The sequence below is a fragment of the Gymnogyps californianus genome, chromosome 1, assembly GCF_018139145.2.
Source record: "Gymnogyps californianus isolate 813 chromosome 1, ASM1813914v2, whole genome shotgun sequence".
Classification (NCBI taxonomy): domain Eukaryota; kingdom Metazoa; phylum Chordata; class Aves; order Accipitriformes; family Cathartidae; genus Gymnogyps; species Gymnogyps californianus.
This window is the reverse complement of record NC_059471.1, coordinates 209,275,166-209,299,676: the sequence shown is the minus strand read 5'-3', so window position 1 is coordinate 209,299,676 and position 24,511 is coordinate 209,275,166. Positions and strand designations below refer to the sequence as shown.

Below are 24,511 nucleotides of genomic sequence, written 5' to 3'. Positions count from 1 at the left end.
TTATGTCAGTATCTGACCCAGGAGGCACCCAAAATAATCATTACTTTAATCTTCCTTACAAACTGCTCAGCATTTCACTATTCTGCTCTGCTGTTGTACTTCAGTACATGCTCAATGTATCCTTCAAAAGATACAGCTCTTCATGCATCCAAAAAGGTGAAAAAGTGAAAGTAAACAGTAGGAAAATGAGGAACATAGAGTAAAATAAAAATCTTAATAGGCTCTGAGCCAGACAATTTTCGACATGTTTTATTGTACCTCGTGTCTGCTTAGATGGAATTGGCATGTATATATATGGAGAGAGAAAGATTTACTAAGCCATTTATGCCTGAAACAGCTCCAAAAACTGTGATTAGGCAGGCGCAAGGACTAGAAAATGTTTCCAAAGTAAAGTTCACCTCCAAAGGTGATGTGGATTATGTACCTACCCCTTAATCATGAGATAACACGGGACTGTTGCTGTAGTTTACCAATATCATTTCCCCCGACACTGTTTTGTAGTTTCCATCTACTTACCTCCAAATACGATGATGTATTTCATTCAGGCTCCATAATTCAGTAAATAGCTTGTGTCACCCCTGTAATCATTTACAACACACATTTTCTTTCTCAAAAAGCTTCTGCGCACTAATTTGATCTGGTTAAGTTGTGCTGAAAAGAACTCACAAAGTTAAATGCAATTTCATTCACTGAATTTATAAAGGACAATTATTCAAAGGCTCTGGGATTTGCTCAATCACACTAATATTCCTGTAATGAAATGTGATTTGTCCCGGTATTTACCAGGAGATTACACATGAAAAAAAGAACTGATCTTACAAACTCCCACTCACATGAGTAGTCCCATTGATTTCAATGTACATGGCACTCGAGGTGTGAAGTGCCCTTTTGGGAGGTTATACAAGATCTTCTTCATTACGAAATAATAAATCAACAAAACCAAGCAATTGTAGGGATCACTTGAAATTTTTGAGCTCTGCCCAGTTAATGGGAAGAAATGAGGCAAAAACTGTTCAAAATATTGTTCTGTTCCCAAATGAAAGTTTTCATTCAGTAACGATCCCTCTTGATCCTGCTTATCCCACGGCTCCACTGTGCTCTGCCACAGGAAGAGCATTCATTGCCTTGCTGTGGTTCATTGCATCCTCATGTCCAGTAGGCTACAACGTCAACTGAAGTCACTATGAAAGACCCTCACTCAGTCTGCTGGATCTTTGAGTCCTTTTAAGTATGTGTATCACTATAAAATTTGATCAGATATTTTTGAATGCCTGAGCAAGTTTAAACTGAGTTTTTGAGCGAAGGAATACCATAACTTATCCAAGCCCTCCCCCTTTTTCCCTGTTAACAGGTCTTTCCATTAAAACCTTCTGTGCAGAAGTCCATCTGTGTGAACATAACAAAGAGCACACATTGGACACAAATCAGCCTTGAAGCAATTCTACTGATTCAAGCACAGTAACTTTAGATAAGTAATACTGCAATGTTGGAATAGGGTTTCCATAACGCAGTTGTTCTGTTTCAATAACCATTCCCATATCTATCAAAAAAGGGCACAGCATTGTGGAAACTTTTATCCCTTACTGGAGTATTACTTATTTACTGTAGCTATGGCTCCAGGCACTTTGAGTGAAAGTTGCTACTGCCTGCTTCTCACATAAGCTCATTGGAGGGGGCCCAGGAGATCTCCCCACAGCAGGAGACTCCAGAGCTGCTTTCCTGCCACTCCAAATAGCTGCTTACGCTAGCAGGAGAGCAAGGAATCCCTGCTCCTTTTCAAACATCAGTCTGACAAAGTGGGACAGCGAGCACGGGGCCATGTGCTCCCTCACCCCAGACATCTTGTCAATGGGCTCTCAGTGCTCTTTGCAAAACAGCAAGAGGAATCTCAAATTGCAGCCGCTCAGATGTAGCCACTTGTGCAGACACTTCTATTATCCTAAAATTTATTGTGGCCTATGTCACACGTTAAGAAAATGCAGAAAGTCTCAAATGCAGTAGAGGGTGGTGGGGCAATAAAGTTTTTCACATTTTATGATAGGTATACATTTAAAGAAGGAAGTAAAAAGAATGTTTTCTATTAAAAATAGGAGCGGAAACCATTTGTGGCATAAAATCCAATAGGAAACACATTTGCACTACTTCTGATTTCTGGTGCAGTTGGCTGTGAAGTCCTTCAGTAGGCTGTAAGGGGCATCGACTTAATTAATTGGAGCTGTTACTTAAACTATGCTTGCAATCAGAGAACAACCCACAGAGTAACTCATGAGTAAACAAGTCTATGATGTCTTGGAACAGAGGCATCCTAACACTTCTCTAGTGCTGGCCAAGGATGATGTTGAAAGGTAGAAATTGCATTATATATTAACATATATACAGCAGATTCATATATAAAGGAGGCCACTTATGTAAGAAAGTCTCTGAGCCTGTTCAAGTGATAACTAAAGGACAAGCAGACATCAGACATCTATACAAAATTGCCAGCCAGTGGCAGGGTACATGGAGTGTAAATGCAACATGGGAAACTCCTTCCCCTGCTTTGTCCTATTGAGACCAGAAGCTCTCTCCCACCTGGCTACTCTTCCAAAGGGATTTTTTGGGTCTTGCTAAGCTCAGCCTATCCCTCTGTGAAGCTAAGCTGAGGGAAGAAACTTCCCAAACTCTCTGAAATCTGAAAGTATCCTCAGGTGCATGCATGCATTTACCTACAAAATGTATACAAATATGAAGCTATTTACACACCCATACTTGGACCAGGTCCATAAACAGTGCAAAATTACGCCACACCCTGCTGCAAGTTATTTTTAGCTGCTCCTCAATGTAAATGTCTAATTCAAAATTAAGTTTCAAAATAATGAATGATGTGTTTTGTGTTTCAGTGGGTATAAATGTTTGCATTGCATAGTGGATGATTCAAGCATGAAAGGTCTTGCATTCCTAAATCTGTTACAGAATGTGGGTGGGAGGTGGATCTTTTCTCCTTTGCTCATACCAGGAAACAAAGAATGAATGAATATTTGTCATGATGTTTCATCAAGACGGTGTTAACATTAATTGAAGGAACTCGTGTACGTTGTAGAGAGAATGACAGCTTACTTACAGTAAAAATTTCTGAAAACCAGGACATCGGCTTTTAGTATTTGTACAGGGTGTTAGCAGTGTTGATATTGAAACTACACAAAAATGAGCTTTCTGCAGTAGTCAGTTAATTAGGCCAGATATGGAGGAGATCAAATAGTATTTAAAAAAAAAAAAACAACAAACAAACCAACAACAAAAAACCCAAACACAACCCAAACCAAACTAAAAAACTCACTCCAAAAAATCTAGCACAATTTTCTTCAGCTCTGATATAAGGACTATCAGGAACTATGTTTTCTCCTGTCCTCATGTTCTTTTCTTAATCATCCATGGCTGGTCATCAGTAGTCACTGCATTAGACTGGCTTTTGGTCTGGCTGGATATCACTGTTCTTATGTTCCTGTCTCCAAGATCAGCCTGGAGATTTCTCCATCAGTGTCAGGATTCATGCTCAGTCCTGCCCCCAGGGACAAGGTGATCCCCATGTATACCTGCTAAGGACCAGTTATAAGAAAGAAATAAGAAATAAAGAAGAAGAAATAATAAGAAGAAATAAGGGGTTGTTTTTTTTAGCAGTGTCTCTGTGTCTTAAACTGGAAATGGAATGGAATTTTATCCTTACGTGCATTTAAAAAAACCAGCACAAAACAAAACAAAACAAAAAACCCCAATGACAACAAAAACCCCAAACAGAGCTATTTCTAATAAAAACATTACTCATACTAGTATCATAGCCCTGACTTTACATTTATTGGCATAAATGCAAACTTATAAAGCTGTGTGGATGTTTGCCATATGCAAATACATTCATCCATAAATCAGCATATAGACTGGAGACTGCACAGCTGAAGTGACTGTAATGGTAAATGAAACCTTTCACCACCAGGTCAAATGCAGTTCAGCATATGTGGTAAATGAAAAAGCACTATCATACAGGAACTGATCTGTGGCGTGTGTGAAACGAGTGACTGACCAGTTCACACTGTTCACCACCACAATTGGCACCCCAGATTTGAGCTGGCAAATAAGTCAGAGCTGAGCTGAGATGGCAAAGCACTGAAGCAACCTGGCTGATGACCGTTCTCTCTAAAAGTCATGCTTAAACAGAGAATTTGCCTTATGGGACTGTCTGGTAGTATATTACAAGGATTAGGCAGGCGTTTTCCATCAAAATGAATTGTCAATGAAAAAGGAAGTTTCCATTTATTCAACATTTTCCACCAGTTCTGTCCAAATGAAAACATTATTTTGGATTGTTGTGCTGATCTAAGGCACATAATATTGTATTCATCTGACATTAACCTCTGTGTGTTCAGGGTAACAGCAAGGTTTATAAGAGCTTTGTGTGATTTTGCTGCTTTCTTCCCCATTCTCTCCTGCACAGGACCATAACTCCCATTAAAATCTTTGAGAGTACCTCAGAAATCAGCATAAGGCTTATACGATAGCCGGACAGCATAAAACATATAGCCTAGTCTCAAATCCTGGCCAACAGGTCCGAATCAGGGATGAGGCATGTTTATCCTTTGTATAAGATGCAGTTCAGTGTCAGAGGATGCCATGTAAGCCAGGACATACGCAGAAGCATTTCCAGGCTTCTCGATTTGGGGATATGACTTGGCCATGTCTGGGCTGTGGAGTACATGCACTGTTTTTCTCCATTAAAGCCTAAGAAAGCTGGACTCCCAGACCAGAACATAGATAAAATGATCAAAAGCAAAAGTTATACATTCCTGGATTTCATTTTTTTCTAAGTTGTCACTCTGTGAAAAGTTCAGCATTTTGACTGTTTGTCTTAATTTGAAAACAGATGTTGGAATATTGTAATTTCCCTTGAGACAAAAAAATTCCTTGCTTTTCTCAGCTTTACTTATTCCTGCTATGAAACTGTGTCGTCCCAGAAAAACGGTGCTTCATAAAGCTCCTATGTGAGTGGTGAAGCTCCAAACCATCTTGACACATACAGCTGTGTGTTAATGTCAAAACATAGTCCTCAACATTTATTGCAGCAAAAACAGCATTAAAAATTGATGTCTTATTCTTTAATATAATTTAGTACATTATTTTAAAAAAATAGTATTGTTATTGGTTCTAGTTTACTTAACAGAACTTTTGCTCTACTTTTAAAGAATAAAGCTTTTAAGACATTGAGAGTTGAGATATGTGTTTGCCTTCATGTTTCAAGGATGTTAATAATGTCAGGAAGATTGGTCTTATGGCTGAAACTCTGAAGTGATAGATGATCTTCAGTTCCCGGATCTTACACAGACTTTCTCTGTGATGTCAGATGATATCTCTGTGCCTCAGCTTCCAATCTGTAATTACTTTTTGTACACAGTTGTTTCATTTTCCATTGACATTGCAAGTTTTTTGGAGGCAAGGACTATGTTTTTATGCAATGAGATTCTATCTGGACGTTTCAGAACAAGTAGTACAACTGATAAATAACAGAAGTATTTAGTTCAAGGCTCAAACGAACGTCTGAATACCAAGCAAAAAGCCTTACTCTTGCTTTCTGGTAAGAAAGCAATTAAAAAAATAAATAAAAAAATAAATTAAAATTCTTTGAACAATTCCTTAACAGTATATCCAGCCTAATTTCACAAACCCAAGAAATTTAGTCACTTGAAAGATACCTTTCTGACTGCATTACTTTTGCAACTGAGAAGTGAATGGTTTTAGAAGTCTATTCCTTTTAGAGGGTGGGAAAAAAAGGTATTTTTAGTTAAAAAGATCACTTTGATAATTTCCTCTTGGTCTTAAAGATTCTTTAAGTGATTATCCCACTACATATAAAATTCAAAAGCTGACAATTTTTGTTTTCAAAATTTCTCCCTTACATGTCATCTTCATGTTATGCAGTTCTGTAGATAGAAAGGCTGCAAAATTATTCAAGTTTGTTACATACATTCATTTCAATATCAAAAGGCATGTTTGTCTCACTTTGCGGTTGAGGAGAAGCAGTTTCATTTTCATTCTGATTGGTCCTGAAACTCTTTGTTTGTGCATTCTCCTCTTTTTCTTTTTTTTTTTTTATTTTTAATCTGTGGTTTCAGGTGTAGTTTGTCATATCAGTCCACTGGAACACTATAGATTATCAGGGGACTTCCAGGTGTCACACAAGAAGAATGACTGTTTTCCAAAACAAGCTGTGCATTCCCCTAGGCTCTGGCATAGATGAATATATGAGTGTTACTAGGCATAGAAGACATTTCTGAAAAGTTAATCCCATGTTGTGTTTGAATGTTAAGGAAACCATCTACTCATTCTGAGGGGTTTAACCTTTCTTCAGGAGGTAAGTCTAGAACAATGGTCCTTATTTACAAAAGGTTTCCTTTATTTTCCATAAGGAATACAAAACCAGAATTTCTCCTTTGCTGGAGTTGCTCCTTCCTTGATGTAAGTATGCATTGCCATTGTTGATTCATTCAAATACAGATTATTACAGTAATAATAAGTGACAAGCTATGTGTTATTTTGAAATAACACACATTATGGTTCACATCATGTCTTCAGAGACCCAAGCAATGTGTTATTTCACATTGACAAATGCTCCAAAGTGTTTGTGCTTATGAATAAAATATTCTCCATGTAACTCGACTTTCAAATGTTCATTGTGCAACAGTGTTAGGATGTGGGCCTCACCACAGTCATGCTAAACCTCTGTCACCTTCCTCTTGGATTACTGCTCTCCCTTCTGTGGCACTTGTTCAAAGCTTTTGGAAAGACATCAGTGGACTTTGATCAGTCATTTAAACCGGTTGTGCCTGCTTGCTACTGCCTTGGTCCGTATGAGATTCTGGATGTAAATCAAGTCCTCGGCATTGCTCTATGGAGGTGCAATCTGAAGCCTATCAAATTCAATAAGAGTCTTCCTATTGATTTTGGTGGCCTACAAACCAGGCCACAGTCTTTGGTTATAATTGCTGTTACAACACTAGTTCTCTTTCTGAGCTCAACCCTAACAGCTGGCCTTAACTGAGGGGACAGGCCAAGGTGTGACATTATTTGCTTGCCCGGGATTTCTGACAAAACCTTTTTAAGTGGTGCGTCAACAGTGCTAGATCTTACTGTGCAAGCTGGAAAGTGCTTTAACATACGGGAATGATGCAAGGGCCAATTTTTGCACAGGCGCTTGCCAGCTAAACGCAACCCTTGGTTTGGTCCCTTGAAACTGAGCTATTAAATGTGTGTGATAACTGAGAATTAAGAATGGTAACATAAAGCAGCATAGGACCTGGTGTTACGCAAACTACTTCGGGCCTTGAGCGAACTGTATTGTGTCTTTCGTTAGACTCCTCACGGTACTGCAAGTCTTGTGGGGCAGATAAATGTATCGTCCAGGCCTGCCCACGGGAGCCAATTACATTAGACTGATAGTGAATTTGTTCTCACAGAAGAAATCTCCAGGACTGTGTTTTGTTGCAAAATCCAGAAAAAATGTGAATCAAATCATCAGCACATCTTTTCCAGTTCCAGTGAAATTTACCTCCTACATAACATTTCCAATATAGAAAGTATTTCAAGAGGAAAATCTCACATGGATTAATGTTTATTGGTTGCCAAGGCAATAGTTTGGAGACCTCTAGCACAAAACAGATAATATTATAAGCAGAAGTAGATTAGTATGAGGAGAAAATTTATCGACTTCAGGGAAGACAATGCTCTGAGTGTTTGTTATACCTTTTAGAGACGATATTAATTTTGCTTTGGTCATTTTTCCATTCATTGCCATACTTTTGTACAGTTTGTACTGTTTGACAGGAGAAATTAAATCTACCCATGAAGACTGGATGCCACTGTACAATGCAAAACAGTGTTTCTGTGTAGAAAACCTGACAGTCTGTTTAACAAGCCAGGCCTAAGGTAGGCAGGGAACTGAGACACCATAGGATAAGTGGTCATGCCAAGGTCATACTGTGGCTCTTTGGGAGACATGGGAAAAGGACACAACCACATCAGTCCTGAATTATCCAAGTTTAACTAAAAAAAAGAAAGTATTAATTGATTTTATTTTTGAGGAGTAAAAATAAGGGGCTTTAGCAGATGCTACTGAGATTGACAGCTGAGAAAAAGCAGTTGAGATATAAAGAAGGAAAATAAACACTGAGAATTTCTGTATTTATTTCTTTTCAGCAAATAATGTCTTTAAATTCTTTTTTGTAATCACAAGAGAGTATCAGTATAGTGGGCTTTTCCAAACCAAACATGACTGTGGATCTAAGCAAAAGAAGGCATTTAAAACAACATTCACGCTGAATCATTTCAAGCCTAACAAGAGATTACAAGGGCATTTCAGACAGGAATGGGAGCTAAATCTGCACAGTTCTGTTCCAGAGCACGTCTGTACCAGCTCTTCCTCCCTTTTTATATTCTCCCTACCACCATCATGATCCAACCTGTGTTATGGAAGAAGGCGAGAAGTTACCATGTTCCTTCAGAGTTGAACATGCCTAACTCCTTGCCAATTATTGCTAGGTTTTGTTTTCTGCCATTTTACCTCTGCAGCTTTTTTTACAGTTCTTCTAAGCAAAACTAGGACAAAGTGATAATGAATTTTTAGATTCTTTGGTTGACTGATTTCAAATTATATTCCATTTATCTATACCCTTTGATATTTCTAAAGCAGCTCTGAACCTTGATTTTTCAAAGGTAGCTAGTCAGCAGAAGTGTTGGATGTTTAACACTTTTGAAAGTACTGTCTTTTAAGAGAGACAAGCCAAATCAAAATAATATTGCTCATTCATCCTTTAAAAGTTGTGTTCTTCTCATCTCTGCCCCACACTATATGTTTCTTAAATCACGTCCATAGTTCATAGATCACTTTTAATCAGATGTCAAGGTAGTCTCTGTACTTTCTAGGATATATATGCATGTGTATATTATAATATACGGTAAGATCAAAATATTGCAAGTACATTATATTATAATGTCTCCTGGATACTAGAGAGAGATAGAAGCAAATCAGAAAAAAAAAAAAAAATCTTGAACCTTTTGCCAGAACTCCAAGCCAAACTTTTCAGACTTGGAAACATATTACCCAACCTTTTTTCTTATGTAGTAGTTTCTTTTACTTAGCATACTGGTTTTCACTGTCCTGAAGAAGTAGGCCATACCAGTTTTCTGATATTTTTCACTCCACTGAATCAGAGGGCTGCTCATCTCTCTTGCCATGAGATTCTATTTGCATCTCAAGTAAGAATTTTCTGTCTTGTCATCTTGATTATTCACCTGAGAATCTTTCACATGAGATCATCTCGCTGTCTTTATCAGAGAGATCTGGCAAGATACTAACGTTGTCCAACATTTTCCAATGATGGTGCACAATACCCTGATAGAGTCTGAGTGATGAGAGCAAACAGATTTTGATATCTAATTGTCGGAGATCTCAGATATGGGATGCTTTCTCACTCAAGGACTGAAGGTTTTGCAAAGTTTATTCAGTGCAGAGGTTTCTTAATTGTTCATGACAGTGGTCATCTGCTCCTCAAGTTGTAATTATGTCATACAAGCAGGCGTTTGTTTTCTCCTGCTGCTGATGACCCCAATGAGTTCCGCACGTTTTTCCTTAGAATATGGGTGGCTATTTCTATTTCCATTGTAGGTTTGGCTCAAGGTCATATTTGGTCAATCAGGAGACAGGAGTCCAGTGGCACCAGGCATGTACTGAAGTTAAAAGTGTTTGCACTGCATAACCCAAATGTCACCTATTTAATCATGCTGCCTTTCTTAGAGGAGCTTCCCAGCATGGATGACTATTATGGATTTGTGGCTATTTGCTTGTTTGCTGGACAAATGAGATGAGTATGGAGGTCACAGGGATTCCAGGCAGGGCTGCCAAAAGGAACCTGCATATTACAGTGGTCTGGGAAAGCAGTTTGATATAGGATCCACTCAAGCCGCTGTTAAGATCCTGAACATGCAGTGAACAGTATAGTTTCTTGCATGAGTGCTAGAAAATGACCCTAGATGTTAGTCTGTCATGCTTGGTAGGAAACATATACAGGTACATTACAACATTTAGTAAGCCAAAGCTTACTATTCTCTGTGATTACAAAACTCCCAAGAAATGTATGGCATTATGCCAGTTCCATTTGGTGCATCCACAAAATGTGCTCAAAGATCAACTCTGAGCTTGCTAAGATGGCTAATGCAGTTGTCAGTATGCTTTTGCCATACAAATTCAAGAATTCATATTCAAGTTCAAGAATAAGGAGCTCTGTGTAATATAGGGCTCAGCTATAAAGAAAATATTCTGTCTGGAGACAGGCATGCTAGGCCCAGATTTCTGGAAATTATTCCAGTCATACAGACAGCATCTATTGGTGGGGTCTGATGAAGTAACTGTTGACTAATGGTCAGGGCTAGCAATACCTATTGACTGACATTGATCATCCCATCCCTATGGGCCATGAGGAAATGCAGCAAGAAGCAGCATAGGGAACTGGTGCTCTGTAATAAGAGACATAGGCCTAAAATATTCCTTGGGATGTGAATACAGTTTCTCTAAATGGGTCTTGAAATGAAAAAAAAAAGTGGAAATGGATACTGTAAACCTTGGGAACGTGGTCCCATGCTTTAAAAATCCATAATAAAGTTAATCCAGACACTGATATCCATTTCTTCTCCATATCTCTATCAAAAGCAAATACAAAAGGAGTGTATGGGCTTGACAATGTGACTTTTCCATAGAGTTTAAAGCAGCAGTCTCACAGAAGTGGAGTGCAAGGCTTCAGACCAGTCTTCAGTAAGAGGAGCTTAGTCCCCAGCCATGATTTGTACCTTCAAAACCAAATTAAACTTCTGCGTACTTCAACTGCTAAATGGAGCTAATGCTACCAAATCATCTTTGAACCATGTCTGGGGGCTGAAGAATGAAAAGTATTGATATTATTAATAATGAAAGATAACCATTGACATTAAAGGGGATTTATCTTCATTAACTTAGGACAGAGTTATAATTCTCTTGAGGCAATTACACTGATATTAGACTTCTATTTACCACATAGTGTTGTGGCTTGGGGGAACGTTAATTTACAGAAAGATGAGAGCATTGTGAGGCAAAATAATTTTCAGTATGTGAAAAATAAGCTGCTCCACCACTTTTGATAATGTGTCTGTGACCCAAATGCTGATTAGGTCACATTAAAAAAGGGCAGTGTTATCACTGAAGAGTCAAACTAAGGATTCCTGAAAAGTTATGCATCTCTACTGAAATGAAGAGAATTGCAGTCACTTTACCAGGACAAAGTTTGACTTTGTAATTTTGCTTCTGAAAATAGGGTTACCTTGCACAGCAGTTCTTGGCCACTCACTTATATCAACACATCTTACTTTTTTTTTTCTTAAATGCATTGGTTTTTAACAGTAGCAGTTTATTGTTCTTAAAGTCTAAGGATATAAACAAAGTAAGATCTCGAGAGGAGAGAGAACTTTTTTTTATTAAAACTGGAAGAATTGGAAAATGTAGTCAAGGCTTTGGCCATACGCACACCCTTTCAAATCTGCAATAAGGAATAAGCGCTATTGAGAAAGAAAAGTATAAAGTTTTTGTTTGATTGGTTTTACAATACTATACATTTTAGAACATTACTAGAAGCTCTGGCTTATGGTTGAACACAGTGAATCTCCTGTACATTGCCTTAGATTTCTATTTTGAATTCATATTGGAGTTTGTATTGAAAGTAAAAACTCTAATAACTAGAAAATAAACCAAAATAATCAGATATGAACATCAACATTATGAACCTCTTCTACTGAGTGTAAGCGCCTGCTTAAAGGGATTTCTGTTCATCATTCTTTATAATTCAGTGTGATATTGTATTCCATCACCAGCAGCTTAATTTATTTCTTTCACCATCTGTTCTTTTTTTTTTACTTCTTCCATGCCAAAAAATCAATAGCGCTCAATGAGCAAAACAAAGCTATTCTGTAATTCAACTAAACTGTTTTTATGCTGTTGTTATTCAGAATATGTTGGCCTATTTCTTACACTGGTTTTGTTTAGCTAACCAACCCTTTTGTTTTCTAAACCTGTAAAATTTGAAACAGTAAATACTGTGTGTGAGCTGTCAGTGCCAGCACTTTTGTAGCCGTTACTTTATGAGACGTATATCAGGCCAGTTGGTTTTTAATTATAGGCAATAGCTAAAGCCTAATAAGTGTGGGTACCCTTGCCACAGCTCTATCCAGCTCATCCCTTGTACAGAGCAGGCTGAGCCACTTGCACAAACACAGACCAGTAGTCAAAGCACTTTCCATGCCAAGTCATATTAATCTAGCGATATCTCGAAATGTCCTTGTGTGTTCCCTGAACCGCCAAAATAATTACGTAAGTTTTGTGAGTTCCTAGAACTACAACTGTGCTCTCATTAACACCTTCTGTCCCTGTGGAGATATAAATATATATGAGTCTTCAGAATACGAAGTTTTAGATCAGAGCACTTTGCTGAATACAGGACCAAATGAAAACTAAAATCAGTAATGCAGAACCTCTCTTGGGGGTCTGAAATAGAGAAATGGTAAGGACCACATGTGCCTTTTCATCAAGGTGAAGTCCATCCATCTGTGATAGGCTTACATAGAGGACTTCATGCCACATATTGCAAAGAAATGATGGTAAATGAGAGAGTTTAGAAACCTCACACTGGAGCTTTAAAACTGTGATCACTCTTCTGGCCTAAATTGGAATAAGTTGGATGTAGGTAATTTAGCCATTGAAGTACGATGTCCCACAAAGCACTGTAGTATTTAGGCTGGGTTTGACATTAGATTTTTAAGACTGGATATTCTATAATCTTAACCTTGTTGCTTCTTCTACGTAACATGTTGTCACCGAATTTCACATCATGGTGTCATTAAGTCCATATTTTCAGCTAACTAGTTCTCAGTGACATGCAAATGATGGAGTATATGGTTAGCCAAAAAATGCAGTGGCAAAACTCTCATAGTTCTTCGCAGGTTAGACTCATGCTCTTCTGTATAAGAAATAAAGGATAATAAAATGTATTTTACTACGGAAAATATAGCGAGCTGTACAGAATTCCTTTCCACATGCACTTATAATTTAATACAATTCTTTCTTTCTACTAAATACTATTACTATAATGCCAGGAATTATGTTGGATTTCAGGTTCATATCCCAACTGTACCATTCAGGATATGCTTCAGACCTGTTTATTCAAATAATTTTATTCAGACTGTGGCTAAAATAAACAGAGAAGCAATTTGAAGAAACTTAATGCAGGTTTTTCTGAAAGTCTAGTAGACATAATGATTAATATTTCCAGGAAGGCTGATGATTAGACAAAATAATGATATAGAGAAGAGCTTTCAGAAGAAAAGAAAAAAAAAGATGGAAAAGAGCTCTTACTGAAAATTACTGGTAACCTAAACCACCTGCAAAAATACAGTATTTGCAATAGAAGCCCTTAAAGTTAAAACAGAAGTGAAAATAATACAATTATTAAATTAAGGATAATTGAGAGATAAAATAATATGATTGATATGTGGCAATAGTGTGCCTGCTGTTTTTCCTCTCTGATTTCAAACAGAGCACGATATTCATTAAGGATTCATTCAAACGGATGTGATGAAAGACAAAAAACTAACAGGAAAAATATATCATGGCTTTACATTGTCACCATTATAAGATGTAGCTCTTTGTCAGCTACCAATTCATCAGCACTGAGAGTGCTTGCCTTCTGCACCTAACAACATCCTCATGCTAACAGTGCTGTTTTCTCTTGAAGTCTCATTTATCTTCCTACACAGGTCATTAAAGTTTGAACCTGCTTGCTTGAAGTTGTGTCTATGGTTGCCACTTTCTCTGTATCCACCCCCACAGTGTTCTTGTGCTCCTGCGATCTCTTTATTTCAACAACAACAGCAGCAACAAAAGTACTGGAGTTTTCACTGACAGAAAACTGAGGAAAGATTTTGTTTTAGTTTCATCTGAGTTTCTAATTCTAACAAGTTGCAATAGTTTTCCCTGAACTACAAGGTCTCACTTTTAGTGGGACTTGATAAGACTTAGAGTGTCTACTCTCAGCTGCATAACACATAGTACACATACACTGCCATTATCTTGGCTATTTTTGCTTGCTTTGCTTTGCTTTGCTTGTTAGCGCACTGATTCTGTTTTAGGTGCCTATGTGCCATGACAGCCCTAATTCATCATCGTACTTGTGCCTTCCTACTTGAGGAAAAACGTTTACCATGTAGACTGCTGTAGAAGTGGTAGGATATATCAAAAAAGAAGGTTTGAATGTCTACGTGAAAACTACATTAGCTGTTAAAAAGAGATTATAAGTAACTGCACGGGAAACTGGATATCAGAGATGTCCATATGATCAAAGCCTTTGGCTTTCTCCTTATAGATGGTAACAGTGGGAAGGTGTGTCCATTATTATAGAATCACAGAGTAATTTAGGTTGGAAGGGACTTCTGAAGGTCATCTAGTTTAACATCCAACCGCTGTCCCAAGCAGGGCTGATTAATCAGGTTGCTCAGGGCTCTGCCCAGGCAACTTTTAAGTATCTTCATGTTGCAAATTCTACAGCCTCTCTGGGCCTCTGAGCCTGTGTTTGACCACCTCCATGCTGAAGAATTTTGTTGTGATTTCTAATCAAAATTTGTTGTGTTGCCTCTCGTCATGTCACAGGGCACTTCAGGGAGAGTCTACATCAGCCTTTTCTATAGCCTCCCATTAGGTAGTTGAAGTCAGCAATAAGATGTTGCCTTAGTAGGCAACCGGTGTGAGTATTTAGGGATCAGTACTGCAATATACTCTAGCAGAAAATAACCGTAAAGATTATAGGAGATCAGCTAGTGCAGAAAGTACCAGCCCAATTTCTGACTGGGATAGAATAATTATAAATGTTCTGTACTGCTATACTGACTCCTGGATGACATACACACTAAATTCCTTGACTTAAAAGCAGACAGCATTTAATTTTAATATAATTTTAGATTATTGTTATTTTTAATCAAAATGTAACTGGATTCCTTGTAAAACTTTAGGTATTTGAACTTTTTTCTAGTCCTCCTGTGTTTCAATACCACCCAGCATGTATTTTGATTCCATGCTTTTTTCTACTATTGTGCTACTACAATTATTTGGCACATGATTGTTCCAAATGATTGGGTACATATATTCCACCTCTGGTTCACATATACTGTATATATGAGATCTGATTATTCTGGCAGCTGCTGGGACTGCATCTGGCTTCTGGGTAACATCACCTCTTCCTGCACCCAAATTGGATGGACTGAAACCAACATCCCCTCAGTTCCTTCATGCTATCATAGCTCATTTTGACTTCTCTGTGTACAGTATGACTTTTGATACCAATACATGAATAGCAGGGTAGACAGTAAGGTTATTCTAGCTAGTATATTTTGTATGGAGGAGATTAATTCTTACAGTTTTTTATTGCACTGCTTAGTTAGGTAAAATGAAAATAAATCTTATTAATGATAGAGACAGGTTTGTTTCTCACTCTGGCTCAGAATTGTGGAGATGCTGAAGGAAGACAGCTGGTGTAGACAGACACTCCAGTAAGTCAAGAAATTGAGGAAGAACATCTGTAGGAGAAGAAAGAATATTTGATTTCAACAAGGCAGACATAGCAGTGTCATCTTATCTTCTTAGCCAAATGACTTAAGAATAATTCAAGAACATTACTATAAGTTGTGCACTTTAGAAAAGTATGTGGGAGTAATTCAGAGGAATCTGAACGGGCAACTGAGTGTTCTGCTCTCCTCCACATGAGTGCTTATTAATTACAGGTTACTGGAATAGGCAAAAATGCACAGCAAAATCTAGCTTCTGTGGAACATATCTTTAAATGTGGTAAAGGGGAGCTCAGGTGTGCCTTATTAGAGCTCTAAAAATATTACATACTCAAAGCATTCCAAGATTTCTTGGCTTTATGAGACCACAGTTGGCACACATCATGTAGAGTCAGGCTTTATTTCCTCCTGCTTTCATTTGATATCCTTTGTTCATGAACCCAGCTAAGAATGCTTGTCTTTCCTGGAACCAGAGTACAATTTTGTTTTGGTAAAAGAACTTTTACTCTCTAGCAATTTGCTTTTTATACCACGTATTCATTGAAATTTCCTTTTTAGTAGGTAAAACAATCACTTGAAGAGCTATGGAGATTCCTAGTTTCTGCTGTGATCCTAATGATGATGTTAGCCCATGCATGTGCCTTCCCCCAAAAAAGTCACAGATTTTGATTTTGCTCAGGTCATCTACTTCACATTTTTTGCCACACCCATGGAACTTACTCCTCAGGATTACATGGGGAAACCAAACAGCACGATTTTTATTTTGTTTCAAATTAGTTTGATAGAACAAGACTTCTTGGGAGCTTCTCTAGATTGTTGATACAAGTCAAGTCAATGCAATACTGATGAAGTACAGCTTGGTTATGTCTCTCCTAGAGAAAATAGCTGAGTTATAAGGCTGGTGTTATAAGGGCTCAGACTTTGAGAAGCAGCTGTCTCAAAAATTTTCAGAGCAACTATATGGGAACCAATCCTCTTTTTTGCCTAGCACTGTACCTTACCAGATGCTGCAGGCTTTTAAAAAGTCTCTTAGCAGCCAGTTTTCCATTACGAGGTCACTGTTTGCTCATCATCAGAACTAGCATCCATGGAAAATGATGGTAGAAGCATTGATTAACCTTGAATAAATCTGTTTCTTCAAAACATCTCTCTCTAACTGTTGCTATGAGCTGTGCTTCTTCCTCACTGCTACAGAGTCTATCTGGAGTCTGAACTGTCAAAGGAATTTAAGACTGGTTGAGCCTGCTCTTCCCTGTATACCTCTGTGTGTGGGAGTCAGAAGAGGGTGAGATCATTCAGTGCACAGCAGAGCCCCAACAAAGACTCTTGGCTTACAGGGTCTGAACTCACATTTGTGGGTCTAACACACACACCAGAGTGAAACTGCCAGAAACAGCCCCTTCTCAGCTGTTCTTATGCTAAGTAATTCTGCTTTTGCTATCTCTAAGGTAACTGGAATCTTTGTGCTTTTTATCTTTCAGCACATCAAATGTATCAGATAATAGTTAAGTTAGAACAATAGGAGATGAGATGCTGTGTCAGCATGTGGGCTGCAAATGGAACAAAAGATTCTTCTTAAATTCAGTACGTTCTGAAAACACAAAGTTAGTGGCAGTGTTCAGCCATGCAGTAGCAGGCCATAAAAGGAAAATGAGTTACTCTTAATGCTGCAGTTCTTTTGTCTTTCTATATCAACATTCCCTTGTTTCTTAAATAGCCATAACGTATTACAATGTTAGCACAGTATTTTTTTTTTTTCATTCTGAACTCAGTAAGTACCTTCACTGTTTCTTCCAGACTATTCTTCTGCAAAATAGACTAGTTGTGTTTGTTAAGTCTCACTGTGCTCTTTATGGCTGTGATGCACATGCTGTCCAGCAGCTAGAGTGAGATTTGGGGAATGCTGAAGTCAAAAGGACCAAAATTTGTTCAGTGTGCTGAGATTGTTACTTAATCACCATTAAGGTGGTGTTTACCTATGCCCCCTTTGTTTGATATTTACCACATTGTCTCATGAAAATTTTTCACAGGGACATTTAATGTGGTAAGGTAATAAAGGCAAACAGCAGTAATAACAATGTGATGTGTTCTTTCTACCTGAAGACTAAATTTAGATGAAAGAAATGGAGTACTATTTTGTAGAAAATATTGATCCAGAGTAACTATCGCCTGTTCATGTTTTCATGATTTGTAAATGTTGTTACTTAAAAAGAGATTGTGTTGAGAATATATTAGGACAACAAATGAAAACATGATTCGTAGATGAATATCTACATAGCTTTATTGCAATATACTTATGTTATTTGAGAATCTGGCCAAAATTACATCTGAATTCCTGTATCTGACATATCTGACATGCATATGCTACAATATAGCATTTGAGATTTCAGTCCTCTCTCTTCCAATGAAAGCTATGGATCCTCACTTGCCAAGTAATGCAGAAGCAGTAGTATTTATGCTCCACTGTATCCCTTAACTGCTCTACAATGATCAGTATGTGCCATATCTCCTGTTGCCCATTTGGTTGCTTTCTGCTGTTGCTTACACTAAGGAAATTCTTACCTTCAGGAATACCTCAGGAAAAATCAGCTTTAAGAGAGATTAATGAGTTTTGGGATTTTTTTGTTTTTAATAACAGGAGGAACATGCCTGTAATGCCCTGTTATTTTTTGTTAAGTCCTAATTTATCAGAGCTAAATCAGTACACTTAATTCATAGGGAAAAAAAAAATTATAATTGGAAGGGACTAATTCAACCTCCTGCTCAAATCAAGACCATACTCAGAATTAGGTCAGGGGTTTTTATGTCTGATTCAGTCAAGTTTTGAAGATATCCAAAGATGAAGACTCCACAACCTCTCTGGTTATTGTTCCAGTCAAGACTTTTTTCTTTATATCCCATTCAGTATTTCCCTGTTGCAACTTGTGCATGTTACCTCTTGTCCTTTCACTGTGTACCTGTGGCAAGAGTCTGGTTCTCTCTTCTTTATAATCCACCAACACGTAATTGAAGACAACAATTAGATCAGCCCTTAGCCATCTCTTTTTTTCCACAGACGTTACTTGCTCAGGCACAGTAAGTTGCAGTCTTGTGATGCTGTGTCAGCCTAAAATGGCACTCAGAATTGCAGTTCCCCATGGGTTTTTTTGCTTCACATCATGGAGATATTCCACAATTAGGATAATACAAAGAAGCTTTAAAACATTTATTTCCATTTTGAAACACTTCTGCATTGCCCAAATAAATGACTGAGAATGAGGCTCAGGTCCTATTGTTTATTAGAGTGTGGTTAGATCTTTGCATGAAGGGTAGAGCACAGTGTAATTAGTATTATTAGCTGTGAGAATAATAATGTTTACTAAATTGGTGTCTAATACACCTGGACAATAAACTATGCTTACTTTCTATCACACAAAATGCTCATCTTCTATTTACACTCCATGGGTAGTGGTAGTGCAGATAAACATTTTAATGAATCAAACTCTGGAGGGGAAGGATTGGACACAATTAGAGTATTAACATTATATAGTAATTGCTGGCATAGTTAAATGTTGGTTTATTTAAAATAGCCACCAAATTATAATGGACTCTAATGCATGGGAATGAATTGCACTCTTGTTATGTTCAGTGAATACTTAGCTATATCCTTTATGTAAACATCCTACTCACAGTAATCCAGTAAGGACATAAGGTAGAGTCTGTTTATTTTAAGAGGTAAACCACTCAGGATTATACAGGAATTAGGATGTGCATGCAGGTACAGAGGCTTCCGATGTGAGGAAACTACAGGTTGTCCAATTCACTTGCTTTTACTCCACAGTAAAATGTGGAGTATGTTCACCTAATGATAAAACAGTCTATATTCCTGATTTACAGAAACATTTTAGTGTATATAATCTAAATCAGGAGTTAAATGCTGTTGACTTCAGTAGGAGATGACTGTGTGCTAAGTTTTAAGACTAGAAAAAGTCATACAATTCTTCATAGTAAACGCCTTATTATTTGAACTAATTAAATGTGCCTGGTACTTCCCGTGATAAATCAATGGGTTTAGTTTCTCATAACCTGTAATACTTTGGACTGAAGGTTTACATGCTGAGTGTCCTGCTTTTTTCTATTTGGAATTTTTTGGCCAACACAGTCACTTCTGGATGCAAATCTGTGGCATAAAGTCTGGACTACCACTGGATCTGAATTCCAGAGAGAAAGCCTTGTTCTCCTCACACAACTGGAGGATCCAGCAGCCCATTTGATATTGGAACTGCAGCAGTCCCATGCAACCTTTGATTACACAATTTTTGTCTGTTATTTCTAAGGGACTTCTGTTTCCCTTGATGCACAGGGTGGGACTAGGTAAAGAAGCAAGGTGAGATCAGAGGTGCTTGTTCTGTATAACACCCCTACTTCATTTATTGCAGAATCTAGTATCTGTGTGATAAGTGAGGCGGGGGACAAAAAGGTTAGGGTACTTGATTCCTCTCCCGGATATCTAAACTATTATCTTGCTGCTCTATCATTCCTGTGTGCTGTGTGCTAGATGGTCACTGACTGAGAGTTCATAATTTTTGTGGCTGTCATCTAGCTACCTCCCCTGTGGATCCACAGGCATATTTCTGCACTTGGCAGAGTGGGGGACTGTGGTTTGAAATCATGTATCTCGTCATGCTAAGTATTATCAAAGATCAGGGCTTGTTGAGTCAAATCAAATGCCTATTATTTTAGGGTACTTTTGTTTTCTTTCTTCCTGTGTCTACATAAATTAGGAATCATAATGGTTTCTCTTCCATTGAATCATGTTTCTGACTCAGATTTTTGCCATAGGAAAGATGAAAAGCAATTTAATAATTCTCTCTTCCAGACCAGCATTTGAAGGCTATGTAGTCATTAGGGCAAATACTGAAAAAGCTCAAAAAGAAAGATAAATTTGATGTTCCACCCATTCTGCCCACTGAACAAAGTAAGGATAACATACAAAAAATATACATCTTAATCTAAGTCATGACAATTAATGAATACCTACAATTAAAATACCACAGTCCAGTTTAACGTCGATATGTCTTTTGCAGAATGAAATGGGATTTGACTCATTTAATTTAGGTTCTTAAATTTAGGCAGACTTGATCTCTTTGTGGAGATCCTCAGGGGCACCTCATGACTTCCACTGACCCACATAACACTTATTTTAGGCAAACTGCTTCATGACATAACTAAAACTTAGGCCCAGATCAGATATCCAAGTTAGGTGTAGTGCACACCATCCATTATTTTAGTAGTATTCTGAAACACAATTCTCAAATAGCATGGGAGACAGGAGGACATGCGTATAACATACATGAACCAACACCAAATCCCACTTCCCAAAACCCACTCTCAACTCATATGAGTTAGACTAAGGCAAAATAGAAAACTCCCACTGCTTATATTTTCTCTACAGAGATCATTGCAAAGCATGTCGGATTGAACATTTAATCACAAGATAAGAAATGTATTTGGAGCACTGTGCATAAAAGCGTTACCTAGTGACATCCATCGGGACCCTGTGTTTTAGCTTAAAGTGCATACTTTTTAAAAAATGTTTTTCAGGTTATAAGGGTAAATGTTTTGGAGGAAGTTCCTGAAAACACAGGTCCTGTAGGAACCATAGCCTTAATCCATTGGCTTGATTCAGTTTTCAGCACAATCAGTAAAATCCCACTGCCTTTGCTTGGCTTTGGATTAGACCTCAAGGGTCATGAACTGGTTGAACTAAGCAGTGGAGCAGATGCAAGCTTCCTCAGCTTGCAGACCTTTCTACCAGATTTCTGTTCAAACTTGTTAGCATCTGAATCTCAGGAGTGCTTTCTGGAATATACATCTGCAGAAACCAGCATATACAGCAAATGTGTAAATTATTGTCTTACATCTCAAAGCTTATACTTCTAAAAAGGGCAATAGTAACTTTCCTTTTAGGGAACTGGGTACTATGTTCATATATACCTCCAGGCTTGAAGACCTCCTCTTTTGTGGGGTGTTTATGCACTCCTTATTCAGCTGTTGTACTACAGTTTAATTAAGCAATATACCACTTAAACTGCAGTCAGCCACTATGGTCAGGGTACTTTTCCTCTGACCACCATGGAGAGTTGGCTGTTCTAATTTCATTTGTTCAAATTAATGTGTTAACTCCCTCTGAGGAGGTAAGTAGTGTGTCACAGCTTGAGGCAGGACCTCTGCACATGAATCCTTTTAGTTCATAGCAGGGTTCAGGCATGCAAATGTTGACATTTTGAAATTGTTTCCCCAGTAGGTCAAATTAGTATTAGTGGCTACAAAAAGAAAACACATCTACCCTGATGCCTTTCATAATTAGACTAGCTAGAAATAAACCCAAATGTTTGCCATTATATTAGAAGCCATGTCAGCTGCTGCTGGAATTACATTTGTTTAAGGAAAAAATAAAACAAACCAAAATACTTTATCTTGAATATTTATTCAACAGTACAGGAAACAGAAATGGTTTCAGTAACTTTTGAAAACTTTGGAAAAGTTTAACTTTGGAAAAAGTAGTTCATTGGTTGTACACTGATCAGTAATGCTCCATGGAGGCTCAGGATTCACTGATTTCAAGACTGAGATATCCATTCTTGAAGATTTTCCAATATGTATGTGTCAATAGGAAACCTCTTCATCATCAGAACAAGGAGTCATTTCCCCAGCTATTTTAGAAGTATGAATGTAGTCTGCAACAGAATGTCATGATGCTGCTTTGTTATCTCTTTCTTGGGTATTAAGTGGTCTTCAGACATTATAAATATATAGGAACTTTATCATGATGTTAGTTTATTCCAGATTTAATCAAAATCCTGCTAGATGATAAGGAGTTCTAGAGACACACTTAGTATACTTCACTTTAAGACTTTAAGTTATATCCACATCTGCTGTAAATTAATTTGGGTTTACTAAAATCAATAGAGCAAGAGTTATACCACTTTCTATCAGCTGAAATCTGGCTCTTTAGAACTTATTTGGAACCACCCCGTGTTGCTTTAATTTGGAAACACTGAATCAGCGTCCCATTCAATTTTAGGTGAATTGCAACTTTAAAATATTATTTTTAAATTTTTTTTGGCAAATGTCTGGAGCATACCATTAACCACAATGTGTTAGTGTGTGACCATCAAGGAAAAATGTGAGTTCTCCTTTAACTTTCAGCAGGGGTTTTGTGTGAATGTTCCTCATCTGTCAACAGTGACTCATGGTATCTTGGATCAATGTGGGCATTTGGAAGCCTGTGCGGCAGTTGACATACATATACACTTGAATATTGCACCCAAAGGAGCATTCTTTTGGAGGGAAATTAGCAGAATAACTGGCAGAGCTGCTGAGAATGAATAATATCATTGGGTCTGGAAGGGTAAGTGGAAAGTGCCCTGCCTCCCAAAACATTCCAATTTTTAATGTGTCCTTTACATAAACCAAACTTACACTGAGGCTACACAACCTATGTAAGCAATTCATTAAACTCATTGTGCAGGCGTGGCAATTTGGTGCCAATGGAGAATGTTTCCTGAATTCAGGTGAAAAATGGTCCTGTTTTAAATCACTCAAAGGGCAAAGAAATGTAGAGCGTGAAACAATGAACTAAATTAGAATTTGCAGTACATTTTGCAGAAATTGTTATGTTTTGGTAATTCTCATTTTACATAATAAAGAAAAGAAGGCAAACCCTGCTTTCCATTTTGGTGTGCCTGGGCCATTTCCTTAATACCTTCTGTCTACAGGTCATCCTCTAAAGGCTTCTGTTCTGACAGGGACCCAAAGTGAATGATATGAATGTGATCTTTGATCTCTTTCTTAGTAAGAAAAGTGCAGTTTTTGTGGCTTGAGCAAAAAGTGATATACTGATTCTCATTGATATTCCACTGGAGCCTCAGAAACATAAAATTTTCATTATTTCTCTTCCCTGATGCAAAATTCCACTGAGCTTTATTCCTGATGCTAACACTGAGGATAATTATGCTATTGTGTTGATACGATGAATAAACTATCATTTATTTAGATTGACAAGACACCTAGGATCAGTGGTGTGGACTAGACTTCCTTTGTGCTAGTACAAAGAGAGAGGAAAAGAATAAAAAAAACTTAATTGGGAACATTTTAATTTTTAGCATGGTAGGACACCAGCTTTCCCCCCCTCCCCTCACAGTTAATTTCATTGAACAAAATATTGCTTTTTTTTTTTACTTTTGGAACAGTATTTTCACTTTTGCAATTGTAATTGATATGCATGTCACCTCGCTCTTACTGACATTTGCTGCAGAAGGTGGGAGGAGATGTGGCTGGACATGCTGCAGTTTGGCCCTTTCAGCTGGTAGCATTCACCAGGAACCCGCGATGAGCCGGTTCAGGTGGGACTGGCCAAGTGTGCTTGGAGTCAAAACATCCTAAAGTTACTTTCAATTATCTTTGAATCCCCTTTCTGAGGCTGCTCTAAATAGAACCTGATGCACCAGGTGATTTGGTGTTCAAACAAATCCGACTATATTTACATTGGCATGTCTTTAAGCAAATGAACTTGTGCTCTGAGGTCAAGCACCACAAAGTTGTATCCAAATCTTGTCATGCATTAAGCCCAGCCAGACAGCAGGTGCTACCTGAGTGCTGATAATCCACTCACTTTCCCTCTTCCATCTCTACTGGAAATTGCTGATGGGTCTTTCTGGTGTTCACTTAAAAGATGAAATATGGACAAGTTATTTCAAAACAAAAGGTATTTAGAAGGAATTAGAGGTTGAAATGCTGTTACAGAAGATTGACTCAGTCAGCGTGAAATGATGCTGTTTGCAAATACTTCCACTCACCCAGGGAGGCCCCAAAG

The 24,511-nt window shown here is 37.8% G+C and overlaps 1 protein-coding gene across 2 annotated transcripts in view; it reads left to right on the top strand.

Moving 5' to 3' along the window:
- Positions 1-24,511, top strand: part of SEMA3A (semaphorin 3A) — a 170,172-nt gene that overhangs the window by 12,807 nt on the left and 132,854 nt on the right. The window contains exon 2 of one of the 2 annotated variants that reach the window (XM_050890707.1): positions 18,149-18,258. The exons of the other annotated variant lie outside the window; for it this stretch is intronic. Within the exon in view, the coding sequence (XP_050746664.1) occupies positions 18,149-18,258 (110 nt within the window). The remainder of the gene's footprint in view (positions 1-18,148; positions 18,259-24,511) is intronic. 2 annotated transcript variants of the gene reach the window in all.